The 14,321-nt window shown below is 36.3% G+C and overlaps 2 protein-coding genes across 2 annotated transcripts; one reads left to right on the top strand and one right to left on the bottom strand.

Moving 5' to 3' along the window:
- Positions 1-3,716: 3,716 nt before the first annotated feature.
- On the top strand, positions 3,717-6,100 carry LOC148914162 (uncharacterized). Its single transcript, XM_089025350.1, has 3 exons — positions 3,717-4,974; positions 5,051-5,311; positions 5,409-6,100. Exons 1-3 carry the CDS (start codon positions 4,724-4,726, stop codon positions 5,599-5,601), a joined length of 705 nt encoding a protein of 234 aa, XP_088881476.1. The 5' UTR covers positions 3,717-4,723; the 3' UTR covers positions 5,602-6,100.
- Positions 6,101-12,179: 6,079 nt separating this feature from the next.
- LOC116296812 (uncharacterized) lies at positions 12,180-14,255 on the bottom strand. The gene is made up of 3 exons (XM_089026542.1): positions 14,220-14,255; positions 12,607-12,792; positions 12,180-12,442 (listed from the first exon to the last, which is right to left on the bottom strand). The coding sequence occupies exons 1-3, from the start codon at positions 14,253-14,255 to the stop codon at positions 12,245-12,247; spliced, it is 420 nt and encodes a 139-aa protein (XP_088882668.1). The 3' UTR covers positions 12,180-12,244.
- Between the last annotated feature and the right edge of the window lie 66 nt (positions 14,256-14,321).

Here is a 14,321-nt window from a genome sequence, read left to right as displayed (position 1 = left end):
TAAGTGGGAGAACCGTGCGGGAAAATATTTGCATGGCTCGAGGTGAAGCCGTACGGACCGAGCGCAGCGCGGAGGTCCGTACAAATGACAGAGAGCCAAATATTTTCCCGTACGGCCCGACCTAACTCAGTCAATAAGCATTTTATCATATGACTCTAAATTTAAAAAATATTTCAAAAGTTGCAAATTATGTCAATATGGTCGCAGGATTCGAGCAGGGCCGTACAGATTCGTACGGCCCTGCTCGCTCAAAGCCGTACGGCCCTGCTCACGCCATTTTCCCGGGTTTTTTTCTAATAGCGCGCGCCCGGGAAGATACGGGTCATATGATAAACATGAATATGGATATAGTTCAAACAAAAAATCTTTTTCTCTAGAAAGTAACACGTGGTCTGAAATGGGCTAACATTGGGTAAACCTTCGTTTAACCCGCATAAATTTATCCTCAAGCACTTGAATACGAGGTTAGGCGAGGTTAGGTTTTCTTCTTTCAACCAACATCCAACACGCTAAATTTGAGTTAACTTTTCTCGTCTTAGAATCGGTTGTTTCAGGGCTGAATAAAATAGCTGAGCTTAGTACTTACCTTATTAAGAACCGCATCCAATAGGTTGGTCATTGCCATAGAATCCTTAAGAACCGTCTTAATAAGAGGAAGCGTGCCACTGACCTTGGCGGAATTCGATTTCAGGGTGGTGATTAACGCATTCAGTAAGTCCTTGTTTAACTTGAGTGACTGAGACGTCTGTGGCGGAACAAATCATGACATTAGCTAACTGAAATCTCTAAAGGAAGGTCAAATACCATCATTTAAATCAGCCTAAACATTTATCATAAGGATCAATGTGGGACCCTGAGAGAGAACTTTCTCCACAATCTATTTGTGTTGAGCCGTATACTCTTTGCACCGTTTTGATTTTTTTTTTTTTTTTTTTAATGTTAAAAAGCCAGTAGAAAATTTTAGTTTACCTAAAACCTAATCCAGATATTTTTTATATAACACGAGCAAATGATCAAAGTTTCGACTAAACACCTCTCCATCGCCGGCGCAGGCGAGGCACAAAATTTAAAGTTGCGCAAATCCTTATCGGAAAAAAAGGAATTCCTGGTCCAATCTATCGGATATGAGGAGGTGGTAAAACAAGCTGAAATACCAAGCCAAGCCCTTTGAGTTTTCTCTTATTTGTTAGTGATTTAGATATTCAAAAATTAGAAGGAAAAACCACTCGAGATTACATGCACGTCATGTGAGTTAGATCGGTCCAAAGTGTGTTTCAGGATTCCATCACATTTAGAAAGGTAATTCAAACATTCAAATTTTATCGAAAACTGGGCTGATCAAAGTCAAGGAATAGCCGACTCACAGATCAAACACTGAAACAACCTCTGGGCAAATCAAATTTAGGGCACGACTAACCATGGCGCAGAATGCCCGGACATATTGCCTTTGCCGCCTCATTTGCATACGCTCGTAATCACTGAAGCGCGCGGGAAGTTTGAAAATTTTGACTCGATTTACAAAAGAATGAGTCAATTTTGCGACAGACACGTTAATACAAGACAACTTTTCTTGGACTTGCGTTTACAAAATACCGGGCTTGCGACTTGAAAACTAAAGTTGAAATATCAAAGTAATACTTCACAGTTAAAAAACAGAAATTAGAAGGACATAAATAGTATCCATTTGCCTTCGAAAACCGGTAATTTTTAAGAAATTTTATATGTAGGCAACTTTTGAACTAAAATTTACTTGTCTCATATGAAGAAATGTTGACGCTTGCGACCTGAATATTAAAGAATCTCTTGTATATTCAGCAACAAGCCCAAAATCATTATTAAACTATTTTGTTTAATAGTATCCATTTTCATCTAAAGATTTTAATGAGGATTTTGGTGAACATGGTTCATTATTATTCATAGAAAAGAGAACTAAGCTCCGTCTCCTCACTGCCTCAAGTGATCCATATGTACATTTTCGCTAAAGAACCAGCAGAATCATGAGTGATGTTTTTGATTCATTTGTTTATAGTTTCTTGACATCGAATGAACTATAAGATGCCGTATTCGAGTATGAGTCTAATCTTATAGATTACTAGATAGTATGAATCACTAGAATCATGAGTGTTGTTTGGACTGTTTATAGTTTCTTGGCAACGAATAAACTATGCGATGCCGTATTCGAGTATGAGTTTACTCTTAGTAGATCTATGAATCACTAGAATCATGAGTGCTGTTTGGATTCATTTGTTTATAGTTTCTTGGCAACGAATAAACTATAAGATGCCGTATTCCAGTATGAGTTTACTCTTACTAGATCTGTGAATCACTAGAGATCATGAGTGCTGTTTGGATTCATTTGTTTATAGTTTCTTGACAACGAGTAAACTATACGATGCCGTATTGGAGTAGAGATTTCCGATTTAGCGGATTAGCGACAGTATATTCCACGCTCATTAATCCACCCGGAATATAGCCTGAGTATCAGGCCTTCCGAGGGGGAGGGGGAGAGAAGGGAAGGAAGCCGGCTCTCTCTTTCCCCTCTCCCGGAGAGCCTGATACTCATGCTACCCAGAATATAGGTTAACTCAGTAAATTTTTTGTTTTCTATTGCTTAACGAGCACTATTTTTTTACTTCATATTCTGAACTGGTACTGTTTTATATGACCTTTTTGAACTAAAATACGGTTTGTTGATATGAGTACACAATCAGTCTATACTCAACAAACAAATAAACAAATTATTTTTGCTGACGAACATGTATTATATCGACTAAAATTGTTAATGCAATCTGCATACGCCATCCTTACAACACGGCTACCACTGAGGATTTTAAGACATTATTTAAAACCCTACAACAATCGCATACGACAGTGGTAGCCATGTTGTAAGGATGGCGTAAGCAGATTGCATGCGACACTCGTAAGCAAACGTTGTACTGTGTAAATCGGCCTTCATACTTCAGTGTTCTCAAATCTACAATGAAAAATCCAAGTTACACTTGTAAGCAAAGTCTTTGGAAAGAAAGAGGTTGACGAAACGTTATCAAAGTTTCTCGAATATTCCACAAATTGTATCGTTAGGGGGAAATCAGTCTATGTAAAGAAACGAGTTGATATTCCCTTTCCTACAGTCCTCTAAGAATTAGTCTCCTTCGATTTGCAAGAAATCCACAGGTTGCTACTACGATGGATTGGAACGGTCTCATGTGACGAATGATGTCTGAGGAAGCCGAATATACTTTAAGAGAACCAATAGTGTGCTCCACTCGGATACGAAGTGATCTCAGGGCCCTGTTAGCATCTCGCTGTCTTCTGTTGTGGGCAATACGTCTTGGTGTAATGAGAGGAGTGCGGTTAGCATATCCCCCATCAGCAAGCAGCCTTGCTCGTTGTGGAAGATTTCTTATTCTCCTGTGTCCTATAGCAGGAAGTCGTCTGAATGTTTCTGCATCGTTCATACGCCCTGGAAAACTGAAAAATGTATGCATTTATCTTTCAGTAGTAAACAAATGTGTCAGGGTAAACCATATCGTTATGACCATCATAATCATTCATTCATTCACTCATTCACTCATTCACTCATTCACTCATCCATCCATCCATCCATCCATCCATCCATCCATCCATCCATCCATCCATCCATCCATCCATCCATCCATCCATCCATCCATTCATCACTATCTTAAACTTAGACAAGTCTACAAACATACCCAGCTACAAGTAGTACTATCAATCCGTCTGCATCGATTACTATTTGCGTACTTATAAAGTGGTATTACTTGTCGCCTCTATAAAACTCTGCTTGTCTTGGGCCAGATGGTCTTTGAATTCTGTTTGTCGTGGCGTCTATCATACCTACAGCGTTTGAAAAATGTGGCAGATTGTCCAGAAAGTTACTCCAAACCCTTAGAGAGTGCCATGTGATAAAAGTTTGATAGCGGACAAACAGAATTGGAACGATATGATAGATTTCTTCAGCAACGGTACTTTTGCTTATTCTAAAGATGAATGCGAGGACGTACAGTTTCGGGTATTGCCTTAGCCACATAACCACCATGAGGAATCTGTTTGTGACGTCAAGTTTGCAAGCTCTTCGTCTATTAGTTGCTGGTACTCGAGGTGTATGTCTTGGAAGAGTAACGTCTACGGCTATTCTTCGTATAATAGCATCAAAGGATTCAGGTGTTTCCCCGGTCATGTACAAAAAACGCGTGGGTAGCTCCGTACTAAACGATAAATATCGATGCCATTGTTTTGGCGGTGAAGAAGCTGATTGCCAAGAAGTCGGGCTAAGAGGTTAAATCTCCCTGTTGGTACTATAGAGACCAGCATAAGAAGTGCTATGAGCAGATTCCCTATAACATGGGTAGGAAATAGAGGAACTAGGCGTGGTGATCTTTGGAGCACAAGTTTTACAACTGTAACCACAGACAACAGCGTCATCACAACAAAGGTTGGGAAAGGAGGAACATCCATTACTTGTTTTGAACTTAATAAATACCTATAAACTTTTACAAAGGCGAAGATATGCAAATAATTTGCTACAACTTGTCAAAGCGTGCGTGCACTTAGAATGTATGCATTATTATTAACATAATTAGGAAACAAAACACAAACATAATTAGGAAACACAAGAAGGTTGATAACATTCACACTTAGCGCACGTGGGCACGTTTGCTAGCAAGGCACTCTTTTCATCATTCGTACAAGAACATTGAACACGATGGAAAACGTGAAAAAACAAAGAAAAGCAAGAAGAAATTATACAGAACTGGAGGATATTCTCATTCTTCAGGCTGTAAATACATGTGGGAGAGAGAGGAAAAGCGTGTTGAGCTACATGAGACGACACGCAGAAGTGATGGGAGAAGCAGGAGACCAGTATTTGGTCGAGGATAAGTCCGCTTGCAAGGCTTTACAAGAGCACCTAAGAAAACGAGCTTCTAAACTGCTCAACAACGCTCTACTTACAAGGTACAATCAATTATTAAACAGGTGCAAAGTGCTTTCCGTAAGTTAAAAGAATAATAATATAAAATTATTCTTATAGGAATGACGATACCGCGTCAACAGACAAAACGCAGCGGGAAACACCATCAACATCAAAAATAATTGATGATGAATACGAGTCTTCTCAATCTAGCAGCGAGGAAAGTGCTAAACAAGAAATTGCAGAAATTTGTAAGGCTATTAATACTAGGGAAACGAAGTATGTGGTTGACGTGGATGACAAAAACCTACAGCATGACGACTCGACAGAAATTCTCAAGAAGATCAACAATAGAAGGGAACTTGAGAAAGAGGAAGATAGGTAATTCGATAATAATTTAATATTTTGTAATAATTTGTGCTCAAATTCTTAAATATGGCTTGTAAGACGTGGTTTTCATGTGTTGTTTTTATCTTAGGAAAAGAACTTCAGTGAAGCCGCAGAACAAGTCTAGCAAAAGACAAAAAGTGATGAGAGAGGATAGACTTGACCGCTTGCTGGATGCAATCCCTGGTGTTCTCGAGTCAGCTCAAACTGCTGCTCGAGAGCATAAGAAAGCTTTGGCAAGCTGGAGGGCTATTCATGGTTTGGTGTCTTCTAACGAAGACTAGAATATTTATTTGTCTTTTGTGGCAGTTACGTTTTGTACGTATATGTACATGCTAACATGATATCTGTCTGATGAAGACTAGAATATTTATTTGTCTTAATTGTAGCAATTACGTTTTGTATCTGTCTGATGAAGAATGGAATATTCAGTATTATTGTCTTGTAGCTGACTACAAATTATTAAAATAGTTTTCTTGTCATTAAGTGGAAAGTCAGACTCATTTCTTGGTAGCTACGATTAACATGCAGTGAAGCTCGGGGCCCAGGGATTGAGAGGTCCTTCAGGATAAAGAGGATAGGGATGCTCGTTGACGAGAAATCGGAAAAAAAATACCCTATATAAATACAAAGACGATTCAGAAGTTAGTTTGATTTAGTTTACGGCACCTATTCAACGGTTTGACTGAATTCACAACGCATCAGCTACGCGATGTACCTATTCCGTTAGTATATGCCTATTCCGCCTATAATCCGCTAAATCGGAAATCTCTAGTATGAGTTTACTCTTAGTAGATCTATGAATCACTAGAATCATGAGTGCTGCTTGGATTCATTTGTTTATAGTTTCTTTGCAACGAGTAAACTATAAGATGCCGTATTCCAGTATGAGTTTACTCTTAGTAGATCTATGAATCACTAGAATCATGAATGCTGTTTGGATTGTTTATAGTTTCTTGGCAACGAGTAAACTATAAGATGCCGTATTCCAGTATGAGTCTAATCTTATAGATTACTAGATAGTATGAATCACTAGAATCATGAGTGTTGTTTGGATTCATTTGTTTATAGTTTCTTGGCAACGAATAAACTATGAGATGCCGTATTGGAGTATGAGTCTAATCTTATAGATTACTAGATCTATGAATCACTAGAACCATCAGTGTTGTTCGGATTGTTTATAGTTTCTTAGCAGAGTAAACTATAAGATGCCGTATTCCAGTATGAGTCTAATCTTATAGATTAGTAGATAGTATGAATCACTAGAATCATAAGTGTTGTTTGGATTGTTTATAGTTTCTTGGCAACGAGTAAACTATAAGATGCCGTATTCGATACGTATTCGTATTAAGATACCCTATGCCATAAAAGTACAAGAATCTTGTCAATCATGAGATGATTGACAAGATACTAAATATTCTGTTTGAGTCATATGCAGTTCACGTGACGGCAATAACCAATAACAATGCGCTATTGGGATGCTTTTGTTTCAGCGCGCCTAATTTGAATATGTCCGTAAAACAATAGGCATTCTGCGCCATGTCACAGGTCGAGAAAAACCGAAGAAAATCACTCAAATCAAGAGAGAGATCTAATTAACAAGCTTTACTCGCATGTTGTGCGGTGTACAGGGATCGAATAAATCTCAGGTACTTACTGTCAAATTCTTGTTAGTTAACTTCATTCCTTTCAACAATGCTTTCTTGATGTTCAGATTTGCAAAGCATGGTGCGTATCCATTGATGTTATATGTCGATGTCTATAACGCAATGCATGAGGAAAATCAGATTAAAACATTCTCTATAAAACTACGAAATTTACTAGAATGGATAGTATAATTATGTATTTAGAAACGAATTAAACTTGATTTGCAATCAACACCCGGTAAATGATAAATTTTGATCACGTATTGGCATCAATCGGTGGATTTTTTATTTCAAAGTCTTTTAACTTTTCGAAAGATTGAACTAAAAATATTCAAGAGATTGACATATCAAAATATATTAATACCTCGGTATATATGCTTGAAATTTTGCCAAAGGATTTTAGAAATTATTCTGAGAATCTGTCTCATATTTATTAGGTGAAAAAAAAGATCTAGTGCTCATTTTTGATTTTGAATTCAAAACTCTTTAAGCGACTTACCAGTCTCTTGTGTGCAAACAGAGTATTACTGATCAGGAAGCTGGCCTTTTTGTAAAGTTCCTCGTAGCAGATTTTTATCTGTATAGGTAGATTGGAATTGGGGCTCGAATCCTGACATGACTGTCCTGGACATTGTTGAATGAAGAAAGCTAGGATGATCGTTATCAACACTGTAAGGAATTCTGAAAAATGAAGGGAAATATTTCCATCAACCATTTACTTTTGTATTCTTCTACATTACTACTATGTTGTGTATTTGGCAGTTACGTTATTTCCGACCTCGTCAAATGAGAGTACTATAAAGTGTCGGTAACATTAACATTTCCATTTGCCAAATAAGAACTTAAACATAATTTTTACAAAATTTGAAATTGTACTGGCGTTTTTAGTCCTTCGCCGTAGTTAAGAAATGAAGATTCTTCATCCAATTGCCAAATAAGAACTTAAACATAATTTTTAACAAAATTGAAATTGTACTGGCGTTTTTAGTCCTTCGCCGTAGTTCTTCATTTCTTAACTACGGCGAAGGACTAAAAACGCCAGTTTAGATTCATCCCAAAAAATAGAACATTTGTACTTTGTTTTGGAATCGATAGATTCTACTTAATTTTTAAGTCAATACAATGAAATGCTCAATAAGACATACTTACTTTTCATGATAGACTCTTTCCTCGTTTGTAAAGTACACTTCTTGAAGTTTTCTCCAATTCAAATGGTGTCTTACCATTTTTCTACCCATCTTTATATATCTTTTATGTTTCCTGTTGTTGGGCTCATGTTCTAAGTTAAGCATTCCGATACACTAAATGTTGTCAGATTCAGTTTTTACAGTAGCTATTATCACTACTAAGGAGGGATGTGCGGTTTTGGACGGAGGGTCCCCCCGCATCAAGGGGAAAACAATTACTTCCGGTATGACACAGGTGCTTTGGGTGTTTTTTTTTTTTTTTTTTTTGACTGATTGCTAGGAGGCAACAACAATATACCAGGCATGAAAAAAAACGTGCATTCAATACTAAAAATCACCTTATTTTCCTTGAAAGTCATAGTAGTTAAAATAGTAGTTAAAATATTTCAAAAATATGCTTTAAGTCCTATCAATTCTTAGCTCAAAAGCATTTTATTCTATTCAAATTATTTCACAATTTGGCCACCTGTTTTTCTTGCAGGAGTCGGGAATTTTATTATTTTTCTTCCAAAATTAGAAAAAAATTATTGTGAGGATGTAGTATCTAAATACCCCAGAGAATAATCCACTGGCCTTTTCACTAGGCTTCAGTTCAGCTAAAAAGTCCAAAACAAATGAAAAAATCACCGTTCCCTTAGATTTACCATTGATATTCAGCGTATTTTTCACGAGGGAAAACTCCCCCAATACGAGGATGTTTACTTATTCCCTTTTATCGCTAACAGCTTTTGATTCTTATTCTTTCGAAAAAAATACAATAATATGAATATAGTATGGCATATATAATGGAATTCGATCCATGAATTTCACAGATTCCAAGCTTCAAAATTACAGCCGAAAATTTTTGTGATTTCCATATTTCCATACTATCAGTTTATGTTAAAAAATACATCGAAAAATATATTTAAAAACTAGGAGAAAATTTCATGGTATGTATTTACTATATTACATTTTTGCTCGTTCATAGATACTCTGAGTTTATGTAAAAAATGCATCGAAAAAAATATAAAAGATAGGAGAAATTTTACAAATTGTATGTAATGTACTATGTGTTTACATCTTAGAAAATATTTTGCTGAAACAATGCCACAAGCATAGATCTTCCTGCTGAGGTAGAAAGTGTCGGTCAATATTTCGGTTTTTCTGATTGTTCTTCTCAAGTAAAATCTAGATGTGAATCAATTATAAAATTCACAAAAGTACCTAACCTAAGGCATAGGAATTTTCACGTTCTTTCGCTTTGACAAAACATATTAGTTAAAAAATGAAATTTTCTCGTAAAACAAAAATCATCAAAAACCATTCTGTGTAATTCAATAACAATTTATTTATCTTATTATCAATTTTAGCATGTGATCATGTTATCCTCAGAAATTGCCTACCATTTTTAGCAGAAAAAATCTTTTTTGGTCATTATTGTGTTAGTGGTTTTAGTCGATATCTTGTTCAACATATGGTGTCTTAGCATATTGTATTTTTGCTTTCGCTTTTCTTTTCTTTCTTAGTTAACTCGTTCCTTAGCAGTTCCGTTAGACGTATTTTACATAATATATATTCTTTTCATATTCTTTTATATTTGTAGCCAATTGAAAATACAAAAATTGCTGAAAAAACTGCTTTCTTTTTGGGGAATGCACAAAATGGTCCAATCTTTCCTAATTACATACTAAGATAATTTAGAACTAATTTGCGTCAAAAACAATTCAGAATAGACACCAGATTTATAACAAACGCATGCAGAGCACTCCATTTATTGTTGAATGGTTTATTGTTAAAACGAATGAAGACTTCCGTAACATTAATTGTTTTCGTCCAAGGTTTTAGCTAACCCAATTCAACGATCATTTTCCCCCTGTTTTCTAGATTTTTGTTTGGCTTTTTGTTTGACAATTTTCTATTCTCAGTGAAAAACTATTGTACAAATACTATTTTTAACTTTGCTTGAAATATGTCACTATGGAAATGAATCCCCGTCTTTTCCGCGTCTTCTTATATTTTAAGGTTTGAAGACGGAAAATCTCTCTCTTTGATTCGTAGAACAGTACTAATTTTGAAGCAAATATTATTTGTTGCAAACGCGCGCAAGCATTTCCGCGCCTTCTTCGGAAAATCTCTCCCATTGATTCGTAGAATGGTACTAGCTATAAAGAAAATATTTGTCGTTGCGCGTGCGTGTTTTCAAGCACGTTTTTTGGAGCGCTTTTCTGAAAGCGAGATATTTTTCTATTTGATTGGAAGAAACGTATCGATTTTAAGCACTTTTTTTTCTGTGCGCTCTTTTTGATTCTTGAGGAAGGAATATTTCTCTATTTGATTCGTAATAGTAAGGACAAAAATAAACACCTATTTTGAGAACACTTCCCAGATTCAGTGAAAACAAGATATATATAGTGATACCATACACCAAATTATGTAACATATAAAAAACGCGGTCATTGAATATAGAATGGCCTAACCCTTCCGCAACGAAATAAAATGTTACCTACTTCTATCTAAACCTACAGATAATGCCTATTTATACTTACGTAGCTTTATCTATGACATTTATCGAAGAAGTAGAACCTTATAGCTGTCATGGAAGGGGTTAGCACAACAGAGCTGGGCTCAACACTAATCGCGCCCTTTATCAGATTTGGTTCTTAGTGTTTAGCAGCAGCAATAGTTCATAAAAGCTTTAGTCGTGTTTACTATTTGTTTATTGCGCGCATTCTCGTCTAGATCTTGAAGTCTTGGATGTTTATTAGTTACATGATGTTCTAACTGATAATAATAATGATAATAATAATAATAATAATGATAACAATAATAATAACAATTAATGAATATCCATGGAGGATGCAAAACATGAAGGCGCTTTAAAACATAAGGTTTGCATGACAAGTTAGTTCTTGAGTCCCCCCTGTTTGTTAAATTGTCGCAATGTAAAAACCATAGTTTGCATGCTGCTTGTACACCATGGCGAGCCCCACGGCATGCCCCATTTATTTATCATCTTATGAAAACAGTTACGCTTGAGAAATAAGTTTATTCGGAGGGCAGAGGATTCAAAATCGATATAGATGCGCAAAATAGATCAGTCAATAACTGAAATGAAATCGTTCAAACAAACGGCAAACAGAGATAACATGCTGGTGGTGCTGTGTTATCGATCCTATGACAATCCCGTGTCAGATGAGTGTTGCGTGGTCAAGTGTCGGGCAATTCATTTCCTTATTTGGGTTTCACGGTTGACTCATGATGGTTTTACGATACTCGTTGCCTTCTCTTCAATTTGACACCTCCTTTCATTCACAATAAAAGAGTGAACGAACGAACGAACGAACGAACGAACGAACGAACGAACGAACGAACGAACGAACGAACGAACGGATAATTGTATAAAGAAAGCTTTTCCACGGGCGCGGGTGAAAATATAGTATTTCTCATTTATATCTCGCATCCCCAGAACAGGCTTACAGTGAAATTCTCCCTTTCGTCCCTCGTTAAATACCTCAGGGAGGCTACTCACCAGTTCATTGCGAAAAGAATATCTTGAAGACGCAACGGTCTTTGAACAAACGGCGCCATGTTTATTTCCGAGAAAATATTAAACCAGTGTAACCTCATTCTGAATCACATGAACTCGAGGCTACTTGGGGAAAATCTATTCTTCCATCCAACATGGCTTTGGCGCAAAATAACATCCATGCTTAAAATCAATTCAGGAAGTTAACTTCAATAAACAGTACTAAGGTTATTTTTAAATACTTTATTTAACTTTTTGTACTTAATAAATGTACATACATAAATGTTACTGACGTAACTACTTCATATCTATCTGCAAAAATCGCAATAAAAACTGCGACCTTTACAAATAAAGTCAATTAATTAAAATATATCTTTGTAAACCATGTAATAAATATGCATGCAATGAAAATCCTAATTTTCATTTCATTTTCAAATCTTAAATAGTTATCATTTGTCATGAAATTTCGACTCTTTGAACCTATTTTGATCATTCATCTAATGAATGATACTTATACCCCTAATAATACCAATATCGTATTGGATACTATGATGTCTTAAAGACCTATAGTTCGTGTATATCGACTAACTTAGCCGCTTTGACCATTTGCTACAAGAGCAGGTGGACAAGCTCTTCTGAGTGCAAAGAAGTTTGTCTTCATGATATTCAGTGCGGCGTGAAGTCTTTCTAGAGCGATGGCCAGGCTAAGTGCAATCTGGTTTCGGTTGCGCTTCCCTTTGGTCAGGTTGATTTGGCATGTCTTACATTTCGTCGTATATCTGCTTCCCTAGAAGAATAAAATGATATACTGTAATTAGAACATACGACATACTACCTTTTCTTTTTTCTCCATTTTTTAAAATTTCCAATTCAATCTGTGAGTTAGCCATGCCCTGAGTTTAATCTGCATTTGAATTCGGAAGAAAAACATTTAGTAATTTTCGTACTTACTGGTTTGATAGCCTCGCCAACTTTTATGATTTTACTGAGCAAGTCTTTTAATTCAATCTGTATGTCATTCACGGCACTGACCACCTTGGTCGAGTTGGGAAGGCGTCCGTATTCGTTCTTTGATTCCCGGAGACTACAAAAGAAACACGAAATGACCGAAGAGCTATTCTTCAGTAGCAAGGGTACCTGAGAAGATAGAAAAATGATATTAAGCCATAAGCAAGTTGCCAGTACGGTTGATTTACACGAAGCAATTCGTGTCGTTAGCATGTTAAGCGCGACATTTGTAGGGGAAAATCATAACGTATAGACCCCTAGCATGTCAGACGTCAAAGCAGTTCAATTTTGATAAAGGTAATAAAATACAATTTAATAAGAAAACTAGTTGTAAAAGACAACGTTTCGCTGTCATCTCGACAACATCATCAGGTCTAATGAAAACTGTAAACTGTACTATATGTAAATATAGCTAAAGTAAGTGTGAAAGTTCAATGAATAACAGTTCAATTTTGGAGGACAAAACAAAAGAATTTCAATATCCTGAGAATTGGAAGTCTATTGTCGCATTACGACGTGCTGCAAGGGGTCTATAAAGTGGCTTTCAAAACACCAAACCTTTATGGGACATTCACTTACCCCACCCTTCCCTAGTGCTTATACTGTATATAGTAGAGTGCAAACCACATATTCATAAAAAAGTACTAACAAATTAGTACGAATAAGCCTGAAGCGAGATGACGTTTTACCCCCGTCTCTAGACCATAATCCTTTTTACATTGCTTTTGTTCTTTAATTATGGCTATTGTTCCTGTATTCTCTAAGGAATCAAAAATTTTAATATGAAAGAATTTTAAAAACTATTATGGTATAGAGTCGGTGGTAAAACGTCATCTCGCTTCAGGCTTATTAGCACTAATGAAACAATGGAAAACAAAAGAAATAGATGTTTTTGGTGTTATTTAGTTTTTATGCTATTTCACGGATCGGATACACTTATTTCAATAAAGTTAGTCACCTGAAAAGCTATAAAGCTGAGGCTAACGAGGATTATAGGTAGATTCATTTTACACGTTCAACCGCTTGATAACTGTTCATGGACTTGCGAATATTTTACCGGTTACAGTCTCACCTCTTCTGAGCATCATCGAGCTGCAGTTTGTATTAAAAAAGCTTTGTATATATATGCTTTTTTGATATGAAAAGTTTCCCATGGTGCTCAGTGATCTCAGTTTTCTAGGTTTTTGGTGACTAACTTTATTGAAATAAGTAATGTTTAATAAACGAGCAGGAGTGTTTTATCGGGTATGAAACACGAGGCGCAGCCGAGTGGTTTTAGACCCGATAAACCACGATCTGCGAGATTATTGAACGGCTTAGAAAACTTATGATGTTTGTTCTCATTGTGTACCGATTTTTTTACGAAATGAACCAAGTTTGATAGAGAAAATCCAAGTTAAAGTTTATGCAAATGAAGACGAATCTTTATCAGATATAAAATCACCTTCATGGTCATGATTTCTATTGTGTTTTCTTCATGAATTATTAATGAGTTTTCTAAGTGCACATAGTTTGCACTCTGCCTTGAATTTCCCATAGTCTTGGCTTTCACCCACGTGACACCGGTCTTGACAACGGTTGCTATCCGCCATCTTTGTGCCCCTCGATAGTAAACAAACAGACGCGACAGAGAGATATGTGTGAACTTTTCACTGAAC

The sequence above is a fragment of the Actinia tenebrosa genome, unplaced genomic scaffold (assembly GCF_029948245.1).
Source record: "Actinia tenebrosa isolate PJP-AT-01 unplaced genomic scaffold, QUT_ActTen_1.0 PGA_scaffold0__85_contigs__length_37466705, whole genome shotgun sequence".
NCBI classification, from domain to species: domain Eukaryota; kingdom Metazoa; phylum Cnidaria; class Anthozoa; order Actiniaria; family Actiniidae; genus Actinia; species Actinia tenebrosa.
The sequence above is the reverse complement of the archived record's forward strand: the minus strand, read 5'-3'. Positions and strand labels throughout refer to the sequence as shown.

Bases quoted from the DNA above. Each gene is read 5' to 3' on its own strand.
- LOC148914162 (XM_089025350.1), top strand. From the start codon at position 4,724: ATGGAAAACGTGAAAAAACAAAGAAAAGCAAGAAGAAATTATACAGAA. The intron at 4,975-5,050 runs GTACAATCAATT...TTATTCTTATAG, and splicing joins AACAACGCTCTACTTACAAG to GAATGACGATACCGCGTCAA. The intron at 5,312-5,408 runs GTAATTCGATAA...TTTTTATCTTAG, and splicing joins CTTGAGAAAGAGGAAGATAG to GAAAAGAACTTCAGTGAAGC.
- LOC116296812 (XM_089026542.1), bottom strand. From the start codon at position 14,255: ATGGCGGATAGCAACCGTTGTCAAGACCGGTGTCAC. The intron at 12,793-14,219 runs GTGGGTGAAAGC...CTATCTTCTCAG, and splicing joins GTTGTCAAGACCGGTGTCAC to GTACCCTTGCTACTGAAGAA. The intron at 12,443-12,606 runs GTAAGTACGAAA...TTATTCTTCTAG, and splicing joins TTGGCGAGGCTATCAAACCA to GGAAGCAGATATACGACGAA.